Source organism: Tigriopus californicus, chromosome 4 (genome assembly GCF_007210705.1).
Source record: "Tigriopus californicus strain San Diego chromosome 4, Tcal_SD_v2.1, whole genome shotgun sequence".
NCBI classification, from domain to species: Eukaryota; Metazoa; Arthropoda; class Copepoda; order Harpacticoida; family Harpacticidae; genus Tigriopus; species Tigriopus californicus.
The window spans coordinates 1,359,771-1,372,751 of record NC_081443.1 but is presented as its reverse complement, the minus strand read 5'-3'; the positions used below and the strand labels follow the sequence as shown (position 1 = coordinate 1,372,751).

The following is a 12,981-nucleotide window of genomic DNA, read 5'->3' as shown; positions in this document are numbered from 1 at the left end:
TTCAACAAGCGGGGAAATGCATCCGGAAAACTTGCAAAGAGTCTGAACAACCTCAAAGTGAGCAAACAGCAAAGATGTTTTGCAATTGGATGAAATCTTGGAAGCATCTTCATGTGATCTGGTCGGATGAGAAGATTCTTAAGATAGAAGTGGTTTCCAATGCTCCCAATGACCAAGTTTTGGGCAAAAACCTGGAGAACATACCGAGAACCAGAGAGCGATATTTCGTCGCCAAAAACTTGCCTCTGTCATAGTGTGGACTGATTTGACATCCAATGGCCTCAAATCGCCCCTCATCTTCATGCCTGAGGGTGTGAAGGTCAAAATATCGCCCAGACCTCAACGTCATGGACTTTTCCATAGTGCACATTTTTGAGAGGAAGATCGGGGTCAAATCGTACCTCCAGTGTCGGTCCCCTCAAACAAGCGTTAGAGGCTGATTGGGCCGACCTCGATCCTGACATCATTCGTCCATCTTGTCACTCAGTTAATGGCGGGCTTAATGCTGCAGTGAGAGTCAGGGGAGGTTATTGAGAATGTATTTAAAAGCTCTTTTAAACATCTGTGTTTGCTTAGTAAATTTGAAGTTTGTTGCAATGCTGTAAGATTCTTAGATTTGATTATATATAAAGTTAAAGTTGTCCCGCTTATTCGTGGTCGCCCTGCACAGTCCCAACTATTTTATTCTCTCCCAGTACGAGAGTTCTCTCATTCCCGTGATGTTCCTAGTGAAGCATATTTGGACTTGTTCGACCTTTGGCAAACCTGCTGAACTCATTGGAGTCCAAATGGGAGAGGCATATTCAAGATGAGACAGAACAATCGACATGTAGAGAGTTAGCATCGTGATGCTATCACTGGTAGTCCTAATTTATTTTATCTTCAACTCAAAACGTTGAAAATCTTACAGAGAAGCCATCTAGCGGTAGAGATTTGACTGAACTAAGGGACCAGGGGAATGAATTATCAAACGCAACAAAAACGTATTCGTAGAAAAAAACACCTGAGTCAGATAATTCGTTGCTAAGCTTTTCATGTGACAGTGGAGAAGTTGCTGTTGATATAGCACAAATTTCTGGGAATACCTGCAACTCTCCTTAGTCAAGGACATCGGATCCGTTTTTAAGTCCTGTAGTGTGAATTTACAGAGATAATTTACAATGCTACCAGATATAACCATCATCAACAGCTGCAGAGGATATTTTTAGGTACCTTGAAGTTCATTCCATTGTATCTTTACTTGATCACGAGGTTAGGAGGGTTCCGTCTTACTTTCGATTTAAAAGGTGAAATAATCTGGAACCATGAACTTCACACAGACCTTAAGTATCAACATCGTTATTTTTTCACTTTTTTAACACTATGCCAAGTCCTTTTCATATCGCATTGTTGTAATATTGCATTGTATTGTTACTCAAAGTATAATGACGCGAAATACTGGGAAAAGGATTCATATCGGAATGACCAATCCAAGTCTTATGTTACATCGAAGTTGGTCCTGATATCCCTTTGACCTTCTAAACACGCCATGATTTATTTACATAACTGACTTTCGGATATTGATTTACGGGACTGCGAGTTAGTCATTGTAGAGAATGTGCGAGTCAGTCAAAATTGTCGTCCACAACTGAAAGGAGAAGTAGTACGTAAGTAAACAGTAGTACCTTCCATTCCCTTTGAAAGGGAGCTTGCTTTGCGGTAAGATAAAAAAAACAATGAATGAAGTTACTGGAGCTTTTGATGTCAGATTTAAAACGTTTGTTGCTTGTGAATGAAAGAAAAAACTAGTACTGGCTTGCATTTTAATCACAACATATTGTAAATAAAAGAAAGATTATACCATAATGAAAAGGACTACCCAGTATCGCGAAACCACAAATTTGTTGGTTAAAGGCAAGTTTGAAAATTATAATCTAATTATGAAGTATTTTCCTTGACCTCTCATTACAGATACCACCAAGACCATGGACGCGACTTTCAAGGCCAAAGATGGACACAAGACATTCAACATTTTGGGCATATTTGCCTTGGTTATCATTTTCGCTGTGACTACCGTCTTCAACGCACTAGCTGGATCTTTAGGAGGAAGTAAGTGCGATTAGCTTTGTATTTCTAAAATGATTGTCAATAGTTCCATATTCAAATAAGGGGTGGCAGTACTAAATTTCCATATCTTGAGGGATCTCGCTCCTCGACGATGGAGTCAAAGGCCGTCGCAATGCCAAACTTGGCCTCTTGTGTTTAATCTCCGTGGGTTTCAAGTCTTTGAGCCCCTGTCGGATGTTTTCTCTCGTTAATGAGCTGAGGATCTCGATTCTCGGGCTTTCCGGATCAAAGACATCATCGGTTCTGGAAATGATGGGAGTCCTTTCGTAGCTTGGCCTTCGATGGTTTGAACTCATGGGTGGAACTGCTCGGGATGGGGTTTCGGGTATAGCGTGAGACTCTTGTGGTTCCTCCAGGACCAATCTTGGGAGCTTGAGCTCTTTTTGTGTGCTAGCCATGAGCGGTTCGTGCGGGTAGTTGAGCGTGGTGCTTTGGTTGAAAGTGGCTCCGTTCATTAGCGAAGACTGAGCGGGGTCCATAAATTTGACGTGATGGTGGATGGCATCGTTATTGTTGATGTTGCTCATGGCGAATGTATCAGCTAGGAGGCACAATGGGGATAGAAACTGACAATATTCTGAACAACGACCGGAAAGACTCACCTGAGGTCATGGCAGACAAGGCAATCTCTCTCATGGTCCGTTCATCAATCCCTGCCACTTGAGTCTCCATGTCGTATTTAAGCATGCCGCAAAGTGCCAAGCAACCAAATATAGCCAGACTCACGATTGATGCCCACAAAAGAAGAGTGAAGGCTCCAGCAATGTTCATGGCCAAATACCAACCAGATGCCGAGTCCCACCTCCAAAAGATGCCTTTCCCAGGGTGAAAGAACGGCAAGAGAATCAATCCCAGTAAACCGGGAACAAGGTGAACCGAGATCACTTCCAATGGATCGTCGAGACGCAATGTCTTCACAAATGAACGTAGGGGAATGTACACCAATCCTCCCACAGCTCCAATGACCACACTGGCCCAGGGGTTCAACACATCAGTACCGGGACAAGCGCATACCAAACCTTGAAAACAATTCAAAATTGAATCAAACTAGTCATGAAGTCTTCGGTCAATCTCCAGAGGGTACCTGCAATCATGCCACCGAAAATTCGATACACGCTCCATTGTTTCACAGACAAGCGTCCAAGAATAAAGGCCATCATACCTCCAGTCGCCAAAGCCAAACTGGAGTTAAGGATCACTTTGGCAAGGGTATTCGTGTGGTACTGCTGAGGGAAATGGTCGCCTCCGGCACCCAATTGAATAGCCAGACAACCAATAATGTTGAACAAACCCCCCAAAATGGCCAATGAGATATTGTGCCCGGATCTCAAGAGGGCGTCTCGGTATTCTATTCCATGTTCGGGATGATGATGGCGTCTTTGTCCCAGCAGAACTAAGACAAGGCCACATCCACCGGCAATCTTTGGCATTATTAAAACAAGATCAATTGTCTATAGAGGTTCTCAAAAAAGAAATCGTTTTTTTAAGTTTTTCACTAACCACGTGGATAACTCCACCCCCGGCATAATCCACATACCCAGCTTGCACTAACCAGCCTTCAAAATGCCAACACCAATGGGCGGGGATAGGAAAGAGGACGCTTGGGACCAGGATGGCGATCATAAAATCGGTTCTCATCCGATTTCGTTCAAACCCTCCACTGGCCGCTATGGAAACGCAATACACGGCTGTGCAACATTGGAAGAACCATTGAGGGAAATGGTGCGAGTCCAACTCATTGAAGAAGAAATGTTCCAGCCCGATGAAAAAGTTGCCACTCCCAATGGAAAACCCGCTACCCACGGCCCAAAACGACAATACCCCTGAAAAAGTCTCATTTATCCGAATGTATTCTTGACCTTGTTCGAAAGACATAAAGCATGAATATGGTAATGGAAATGTGTAGATTCGTTTGAAAACTGAAGATCCGACAGCACCTACCGCAGCAGAATTGAATCAAAGGTTTCAGCAAGATCGACACCACGTTGCGTCGTTGAGCCAACCCTGATTGGACCAGTGCCAAACCAAAGGGACCCAGGAGGGCCAAGATCCCAAAGACCAAGGCGAAGAAGCCGTCCATAACGGGATTGTGGTGGGAATGAACACCCGTCTCATTACCACTCACATTGTCATGCAGAATGTCCCCCATGTTGAATAATAGGTTTCGGACAGAAATGCTGAGGATATCGATGTCGCTTTCTGGATCAGGCAGATCTTCTGGCATCTTGGACAAGAAGCACTCGCATTTTCCAGGCATACATTTCACGGAAAATTGATAGCTCGTTTTGCTGAGATCTAGCTCACACACAACTTTGATCAGCGTTCACTTTGAGCCATAGATTTTCGCATCCAGAGAAAGACGATTGAATGGCGTGGTTTTTTTTTAACATTTCAGAAATAGCCCTGTTCAACAATTCCGTTGGAAATTTGTCTGATAGATACGAAACGTGGATCACTCCGGCGGGATGGACATTTTCCATTTGGAGTCTCATCTATGCTTGGTTGGCAATTATGTTGGCATTTTGTGAGTCGGTCAGCCTTTTACTCGTCCGATCTTTGAACAACGTCAACATATATTTTTTTTCCTACAGATATCCTATCTATTTGTATTTCTAATTCGTTTGGAAAGCTTTATTTGAATCCAGAAATTGTCTCAAGATGCTATGTGGTAGTGTTTGCCATCAATTTGCTCTGCAATTTGGCTTGGATCTTTATTTGGGACAAAGAAGAACTGATTGCGGCCTCTGCTCTGCTCTTTGCCATTGCAATCACCAACATCTTTGTTCTGGCCCTCTTGGTGAGAAACATTGCAGCCGATGATAACTGGTTGAAGGGAGGGATGCCCAAAACTTACTGGTAGGCCAACCAAAACTTCGACGAATAAAACCAGTTAACAAATATCATGATAGAGTTCCATGTCTTCCTTTCAGGACCTACATTGTTCTCAGCGCGAATAGCCATGCCACTTACACGACTTGGACAATTGTGGCCTCTTTCCTTAATCTTTACATTGCTTTGTTTTACGTGGGTGAGGTAGAAGAATTGACCTGTGCTTATATCAGTTTGGGTAGCCTCACGGGCATCCTCATCATCTGGTTTATGTTGGAAAACTTTGTCTTTGACAAGTATGTCCGCTATATCATCACGCCTTATCTTGGTAAGTATTTGAAAGAAGAAACAAAACCTTCGTGAACTTGATATTCTCAACAATTGACTGATGTCTTATCTAGTGGTGATATGGGCCTTCTCTGGTGTGTTGAGTGCCAATGATCAAGATGAGAGCATTCCCTATGAAATCAGAGCGTTTTCACGGGGAATCTTGGGAGTAGCCATTGGATTATTTCTTTTGCGACTTGGAAGTATATTTTACCGTCAGAAGAAGTCTCCTTTGGTCGGAGCGTTCGAATTTGCATAAATCACTTGTCTGAAAGAATGAGTGTGAATAAATAGCCGTTTTTATTAATTGGTATTTCGTGTATGATATTTTGTAAGGGAAAATATGACTTGCATCGCATCATTAGGAGAGAAAACAGTCGAGATTGGAAAGATTGGGGCAAAGCAGAGCGGATTGAGCGGGTCAAAATTTAGAAGACCTTCCAACGGACCAAAATGGTGTTCTCGCCAGAGGCTGAAATCAAATAAATGTCATCAAACATGAACCGAACATTAGTGACTGGCCCTGCAGATGGTTTCTCTTCATGAAATTCTGCCCGTGGAGTGGTGCTAGGGTATCGGAATATTCTGATGTATCCGTTATTGTCACCAGATGCCACAAGAGCTCGGTTCGAGCCCACGTGGGCACATGTGATGGTGGGATCATTTCGGTAGTTGACGTTCTGCCACGCCCCCGCAATCCCATAGCCAACTGTGGCGGTTTGATCCAACCACTCCTCATCTCGGAAGGCAGGACCATATGGTTCAGAGCGATTGGTTTTCAGGTTCCAATAGCTGAGATCGTAATCGTTCGACACGGTTTGTAAAAGCTCACCCGTGCGATTGAAATCGAGACTTCGAATCCCAGCTGCACCCACCATTTTGCCGTATTTCTTGTAAGCGTGTCCATCAGGAGAGGCTTTGTATATGTAGATGGTACCATTCTGGGACGCCGTGGCCAAAGTGGTTCCATCTCTACTGAAACCAACCGCATTTAGTGAGGAGGCACACACCCGCACGGTAATGATGTGAGACCCGTTGTCACCATTCAATGCTAATAGATGACCGTCATCTTTTCCTACCACCACGACAGATCCACGCGGATGAAAAATAGCGGATTTGGCCCCACTGCCCAGGGTCAACTTCCAGACCACCTTTTGCTTTTTCCATTTTGCCACGGTTTTGTCCTCGGATCCAGCAGTAACAAAGGCAAAGTCGTCAGGATGGGCCGCTAAAGCATGTAATTCACCTCTGTGACCCCAAACTACGATTCCAAATTTCTGTTCCAGCGACCCTTCCAAAATGTTGTTGTTGGTCGTGCCGACGAACACGTTTGTCTCGCCTCCTGGCTTGTCTTTCTTTTGTGGAATGATCGTTCTTGGAGCACCCATTGAGTCCAAAAGTTTGGTTTCAACAAGTTTTTCGAAGTCGCGAGTGACCTCCCAAGAAATGACTTTATGATCTCGATCACCACCCGAGATCAGCAAGGTATCAGAGAGCATCAGCAGGCAGTTCACCCCTCCTCCACGTTCATGGGCTTCAAATTTACTGCTGCGGTAGTACTCTCCTTCATTGCTGACGGAATAGGTACTAATCATTCCGTCATCATCGCCAGCGACTAGATCTCCACTCTCCAGGAAGGCGATACACTTGATGATCCTGCTGTCCTTGACCACATCGGATCGTTCAAAGAAGCCGTCTTTTCGACGGTTCCAGAATACCAGGTGTGACTTGCCGTAAGTGATAATGAGATTGTTATCCAATGGATGGAAGGCGCATCCCGTGATGACACGTTGGTTGGTGGCGGTTCGACCAAGAAGGTCTCGTTTCGACCACTCCCATACAGAGAGAGTGCTTTCCTTGTTCTGATCGACAACTGTGACGTAAGCTCCGTTGTTTAAAGTAGAAAATGCAACGGCACAAATACCATGGTCGCATTCCCCCATTCCAAGGACTTGCTGAGTCTCCAAATTGGACACCTTCCAGATCCTTATGTGGGCTTTGGTATCGGCCGTGGATCCAGCCCGTTGGCCGGAGACCACAAACTCCTTGGTAGGATGAAGACTCATGCATGTGATGTCCTCATGATGTTCGGTGTAGTATCGTTGAGCCTCAGTTTGTGGATCGTAAATGACAGCGAATGATCCAATAAAATAGAGTATCTCGCCGCTTTCCAGAAGCCAAAGATTCTCGGTTGTATCAATGCCTCGGTAGCCATAGATCCAGTCAAGCTTTAGCTCCTCGTTTGGGGGTCTGATATTCTCTCTGTATCCCATGGTAGGAGGATAGACATTCACTCGATTTCCCCCCACTTGCATTCGAATGGGTTCAATGGCGCCCACAACTGTGATATCGGAATTTCCTCTGGACGTGGAACGTGATCGACTCCCAGCATGTACAAGTCCGCGACCACGGTGATCCAGGGATGGTTCGCTTGAGCTATGTTTCCTCACACGAGCTAGGCCGTCTCTCCCATTGATCAGAGACACATCGTCCTCTTCACCATCACTGAAGTACCTGTATTTCCCACTCTTGGCAGAAACAATGAACGTGTCCTCGTTCTGGAAGTCATTCCTCAAATGGCTAAAACCTCTGATTTCTTGTCCTTCCTTTGTGTAAAGTCTGATGGCATTTCGGATTTTGAGCACTTGACCAAGATCATTGATGACATCCTCGAAAGGCTGTGTAGTTTTCAAGTTTAAGAGCACCCTTTCATGGATCTGGTGATCATCGGCATTGACAATCTTGATCACCCGGCCATCTCCAGATCCCGGTTTATTCCCACCCGTTGGAGCTGAATTGGTGGCCTTCTTGTTGTATGAGATCCTCCGCAATCGGCTCGTACTCCGAGCTGAAGCCCCACCATCCAACGCGAAGGCATCCCCAGTTCGTCCATAGTTTGCTGGGACGAACCTTCGGTTTTGCGAGCAAACTTACGAACACCCATCCACAATCTGATCAATACTGGTGATCCGGGTTCCTTCTGTGTCGAACATATAAGCGATCCCATTGATGAAATCCATTTTGCTTGATACCTGATTGAAGAGGCCGTCCAGGTTATTGAATTCCCGTCCTAGCACAAATCGATATTCCATATTGCCGAACCAGGGATCACCATTCTTGAAAAGGTTGATCTTGGTAGCTCTGTAGTTGTCCAAGTCGGCCTTGTATTTCGTTCGAACATAACCGTTGGCTTGCTTGCCCCCTGGAGCTCCCATTCCCAAAATGGATTTCTCTCTGGAAAGACCTCTTCGAGGTTCAGACCGATGTCGTCCCCTTGATGCTGACTCATAGCCGTCGTCTGCCCGGGTAGTGGCCCTTGACAAACGGTAGTTTCTGTCTTCCATACTTTGATCTGAGTCATATCCATTGACATATCCCTCCTCCATCCGACTGGGGACTCGGGAAGGACCAAAGCCCCAATTTGGTCTTTCAATGGGACTGACATCTCTGGACATGCGACTGTTACTTCGGGTGGTCTGATCATCGTCAGTGATCCTGGCTCTGGCCGGACTTTGATTGCCATAAATATTGCTCTCGGGTGATCCGACCACAAAACCCTTCATTGATCTGGTGGAATTGGAATACCCCGAATCAGATTTGGGGGGTGATGGAGACCTTTGGGTGTGTCTCTTGATGTCGTAGTAGAATTGGCTCCGAGTACGTCGATCCAAGTAATTCTCGTTGAAAGAGTCCTCGTCGTCTTGATCACTTACTACGGAGGATGGCGATGGGGATCGAGTACTGAAGTCCAACTCCACGTGGCTGCGATTGTCCTCGTCTGTAACAGTGACCTGTTGGGGAGTAGGAGATGATATTTCAGTTCGGAAAGGCTGGATAGGCTTTATGGCATTGGCTATCCTAACAAGGTCACTTGAGCTGGTGCCTGTGGGTCTATTAGCAATATTAGCAGGCTCAGGGGTGTTGCTAGTGGATGTATTTGGGGTAGGCGATGTTCTAGTAACGGTCATCCTCGGAGTGACAATGATGATCCGCTCCTGAACAACCACGGAGGCATTGTCCGGGCTTAAGGAGTTTGCAGACGCTCCATTAACAGGGGGCTCCAAAATTGCCACCGGATGAGATATGGAGCTACTTCTGGACCTCGGTCCGATTTGCTTATTTCTAGTCTCTGACGAGCTCACAGATCGCCCGGATCGAGTACTCCTCGAAGAACCCGATGTCACAGATGATCTGAGGGAAGCTCTACTTTGAGTTCGTCGAAAAGGGAGACTTGAGCGACCACGTTTTAGTGTGTCAACCACCTCATGGAGTGGTTTGACCGGAGAGGTCGGTTCCTCATGAACTGGCATGAAACCTCGACACTTGAACAAATGTTTGTCTGAATTGGAGAGGAGCTTCCTCCTCCGAATAACGGCGGATTTCTCATGATCACTTGATTTTGCAGAGTTACGAAGCCCCCACCCATGCATGATAAGCTTTGAACGATGACTACCGTTGTCTATTCGAAGAGCAGAGCCAGAATAAGTTTCCTAGCAGGTGTTTGGTCGTCTCCAATAACCGATTTTTGATCATAATTATGATAAGAAGCTAGTATTGCATTGCCCTTGGACCCCTAAGAAAAGGGGTTTTCGTTCTCTAAATAGTAGCAAGGCAAAAATAAGTACGGAGGGAGAAAAAGACAATCCGAAACTTAGCTTGATTTTTAAACAGTCCGATTTTTCTTGTTAACTCCAATTTTGACTCTAGGCTTGTCTAGAGGGATTGTCTATTATTCCAACAATCTCGGAGGTTCGAATTAGTCACGATCTTAAATAATAAGAAACCCTCTAGCTGCCTTGTGTGAAGAATGTAATCGAAGCGTTAATCGTACGAAATCAGGACCGATCTTGTTCATGAACGTTCCAAGAACAAAAGTACACCATTGTATCGATCTGATTGGTCCGCTTGTTAGTAAAACCGCCGAATAAAAATAGCTTACCAGATGAGCCAAGGTGTCCCTCAAGTACCAATCGTAGAACTGGTGTCGATCGTACAATGACATTGTTCAAGTGGTACCTCCTTACTTGCAGAAACAAACAATGCTGAAGCTCAATTGGGTTCACTTGCTAAGAAAACACTGAGCCAACTAGTTTGCATTCACAAATTGTGATCCAACCCTTCGTTCCAAAAAAGGAAAGGAGATCTTAATCTGGTAGGGTATGTGAAATTTAGCCTACAAAGGAGCACGAGGAAAGGAACTTCGCACCATGAGGAAATGGGAGTTTGTACTAACAAAAGTATTTTACGAAAGGCTTAACTATCATGAAGCTTGGCTTTGAAAAATGCAATATTTTCATTTCCCATGGCAATTCAGCGTAAGAAGTCAGCAGCAGATAAGATTTGATCTGACACTTAACACAAAATTGAGGTCCAAAATATTATTATAGTTTCAGAAAACATTTTTAAACGCCCAGAACAAAAAGCGCGCCTTGGATGATAAATATCAGACTATTTCCGTTTCATTCCTAGATTACTAAAAACCTGGAGTAATCCCAGTGATCCCAGACTTTGCCAAAATTGTTAACACTGAATCAGGAACCCTTGGTTAGTGTCATCCATTTCGCATTCAAACCAGTTCAAGGTCTGTGGAACACTTAGCATTTCAGGTCAGATGAGAGTGTTTGATTGTGAAAGCCTGCATAAAGGAACCACTGCATGACTTATTTGGAACACAGAGGCACAAAAGGAACCAACTAGCGGGAGATCCTGTTCCTTCTTGGGAAACTTGATTGCCTCCTCAAAGAAGGTCCCTATCTTCAAAATCAAGTACGTAGGTAAAATCTGTATTTTTGTACATTGTGACAATCTGACTTTCGACTCTTTAAGCTTTATTTAATGGCATGAATGGCTCTGCGTGAAAAAATAAGGAACATGAGGGGTACTTCAGCCTGCTAACTGATGGTTAAACACAAATCCCCATAGACAATGAAGAACCACTCGTGTACTTCCGCACAGTCTAAATTCTCCAGAAATAGATATCAACTCAATTTAAGTGCGCAATATAGATTAATCTAGTCTATCTATTTTCGATACATATTACATTCTATTGATGGAACAGCATGGGGTCGACGAACAATTGTAGGTTGATCCTCTGACTATTGATCCAAGCCACCTTTAATTCTTACCCTTATTGGCGAGACCGCTCCAATTCGGTGCCCAGAATCTATGCCGACTCGTTTTGTGACAGATCCTGTTCCCAAAGACTTTGTAACCTCTTCAAACACCGGGAAAGACTGTGATCTGTCGTAATTAAAGGGACGTTGTTGGCCTGGCAAGTTGTTGCAGGGTCGTCGTCGTCGAAGAGAATGACTCAACCTGCCCATATTGTTTGGTCTTGAAATGACTTGAGATACCTTTAGAGCCCCGAAAGCCAAGACACGAGCTGGGGTAGGCCTCAATACAGGAATCAGAATGGGGCAGAAGAAAGGCCACGGATAGGATGGTTGTCATGGGGCTTTTAAACGTAAGTCCCACACAATCAAAGTAGAGGCCCAATCAAAAGGAAGCGTCCTCGGTGGCCTTTTGGAGCACTATCTCGGCCTTTCAGTATTTTGCAAAGGCAATGGATGGGTATTTCTGGTGAGTTTGAATTTGAGTATGGACACCACTGTGATGCCAAACCCATGAAGATCCTTTTGGTGTGAGCAAAGCCATAAATACTCGTAATGCGCACACACACACCACAAAATCAACGACCAATGAAGGCCAAAATCGTTCTTCACTATTAGCTTCAAGTTCCACAGAAGATCAGGTCGAGGCCTTATGGTTGTCGGCTCCTTTTTTAACACAAATTGTAATAATCTGGATTTATCGTCGAGTCAATGCTACGTGCTAACCGGTTTTTGGTTCAGACTACTACCATGAAGGCGGCAGAGAGATTATGGGTCAGCATGGGTGCATATCCATCTTGCCACAAGAAATAAAGTGCTTGTTTATTTCTTTACCTTCATTTTCTTTATGGCATAATACAACTCATGGTGAAAACTATGGAACACGACACAATTGTATTGTGAACGAACTTGTGAACTTGGACCAGACGTGTGGATGAATTCAGAAATCATCTTGAGAGTGCTTTTTCTGAGATTCAAAAGATGAGCGAGAGCAAGCCCTTGTCAAAATTGAAACTGGAACGGCGCAGCTTTAAAGCGGTTGAAGCATTTAAAGCCCTTAGATCCCGGGTGGAGGATTACCAGCGAGTGGATCCCAGCACGTGGAAAATTTGGCAGATTTGAAGCCTTGAGAGCGAGCTGCAAGCCGTGGAGAGACGAGTGGAAGCATTTGAAGAGGCTCATCTCGAAGTTCAATGTGCAGATGCTGAGAAAACCGCAAAAGTGGACGACATAGTTCGCAATCGACTTCAATTAGGTCTGTTGGAGGTGGAGCAAGAAATCCGTACAATGCGTCATCATNTCGACCACGCGTTCTCTGGCCTTGTTGGCCGACAAGCTGGTCTCTGCTCGTGGCGCGGCGATTCAAGCCGTGGCTTCCAGGACTTCGGTAGACGACTCGTCGCGTGGTTCGAACCGTTCAGCCTGGTGTCGTCATCATCGCTGTTGGGGACCAAAGGCCTTTAGTTGCGAGAAGCCTTGCTCATTCGTTCAACGTGGGCCCAAGCCAAGAGGCGGAGTCAATTCGTTGTCGGGAAACGAGGAAGTCGACCTACAATAATGGGCGTTGGAGGCAGACTGTTATTTGTTACCAATAAACTAACCAACCCAT

At 44.9% G+C, this 12,981-nt stretch overlaps 3 protein-coding genes across 5 annotated transcripts; 1 reads left to right on the top strand and 2 right to left on the bottom strand.

The window, feature by feature from the left end:
* The first annotated feature begins 1,001 nt into the window (after nucleotides 1–1,001).
* Nucleotides 1,002–5,575, top strand: LOC131879111 (uncharacterized). Of its 3 annotated transcripts, none has more exons than XM_059225326.1 (6): nucleotides 1,002–1,208; nucleotides 1,951–2,088; nucleotides 4,502–4,630; nucleotides 4,698–4,962; nucleotides 5,037–5,263; nucleotides 5,337–5,575. In XM_059225326.1, the coding sequence occupies exons 2-6, from the start codon at nucleotides 1,965–1,967 to the stop codon at nucleotides 5,519–5,521; spliced, it is 930 nt and encodes a 309-aa protein (XP_059081309.1). In that variant the 5' UTR covers nucleotides 1,002–1,208; nucleotides 1,951–1,964; the 3' UTR covers nucleotides 5,522–5,575. The 3 variants fall into 3 exon arrangements, with proteins under 3 accessions (XP_059081309.1, XP_059081310.1, XP_059081308.1); XM_059225327.1 differs by lacking the exon at nucleotides 1,002–1,208 and adding an exon at nucleotides 1,263–1,646; XM_059225325.1 differs by lacking the exon at nucleotides 1,002–1,208 and adding an exon at nucleotides 1,740–1,893.
* LOC131879110 (ammonium transporter 3-like) lies at nucleotides 2,090–4,378 on the bottom strand. Its single transcript, XM_059225324.1, has 5 exons — nucleotides 4,048–4,378; nucleotides 3,607–3,929; nucleotides 3,191–3,527; nucleotides 2,709–3,125; nucleotides 2,090–2,647 (listed from the first exon to the last, which is right to left on the bottom strand). Exons 1-5 carry the CDS (start codon nucleotides 4,361–4,363, stop codon nucleotides 2,160–2,162), a joined length of 1,881 nt encoding a protein of 626 aa, XP_059081307.1. The 5' UTR covers nucleotides 4,364–4,378; the 3' UTR covers nucleotides 2,090–2,159.
* LOC131879109 (echinoderm microtubule-associated protein-like CG42247) lies at nucleotides 5,540–10,441 on the bottom strand. The gene is given in 2 exon segments (XM_059225323.1): nucleotides 5,540–9,053; nucleotides 10,202–10,441. Coding segments are annotated over 2 exon segments (3,426 nt in total). The 5' UTR covers nucleotides 10,265–10,441; the 3' UTR covers nucleotides 5,540–5,690.
* Nucleotides 10,442–12,981: the final 2,540 nt, after the last annotated feature.

Excerpts from the sequence above, each read along its gene's own strand:
- LOC131879111 (XM_059225325.1), top strand. The coding sequence starts at position 1,845 with ATGAAAAGGACTACCCAGTATCGCGAAACCACAAATTTGTTGGTTAAA. Across the intron at positions 1,894-1,950 it reads CACAAATTTGTTGGTTAAAG|ATACCACCAAGACCATGGAC; the intron begins GCAAGTTTGAAA and ends CTCTCATTACAG. Across the intron at positions 4,631-4,697 it reads GGCAATTATGTTGGCATTTT|ATATCCTATCTATTTGTATT; the intron begins GTGAGTCGGTCA and ends TTTTTCCTACAG.
- LOC131879110 (XM_059225324.1), bottom strand. The coding sequence starts at position 4,363 with ATGCCTGGAAAATGCGAGTGCTTCTTGTCCAAGATGCCAGAAGATCTG. Across the intron at positions 3,126-3,190 it reads TTTCGGTGGCATGATTGCAG|GTTTGGTATGCGCTTGTCCC; the intron begins GTACCCTCTGGA and ends ATTGTTTTCAAG. Across the intron at positions 2,648-2,708 it reads CTTGTCTGCCATGACCTCAG|CTGATACATTCGCCATGAGC; the intron begins GTGAGTCTTTCC and ends TGTGCCTCCTAG.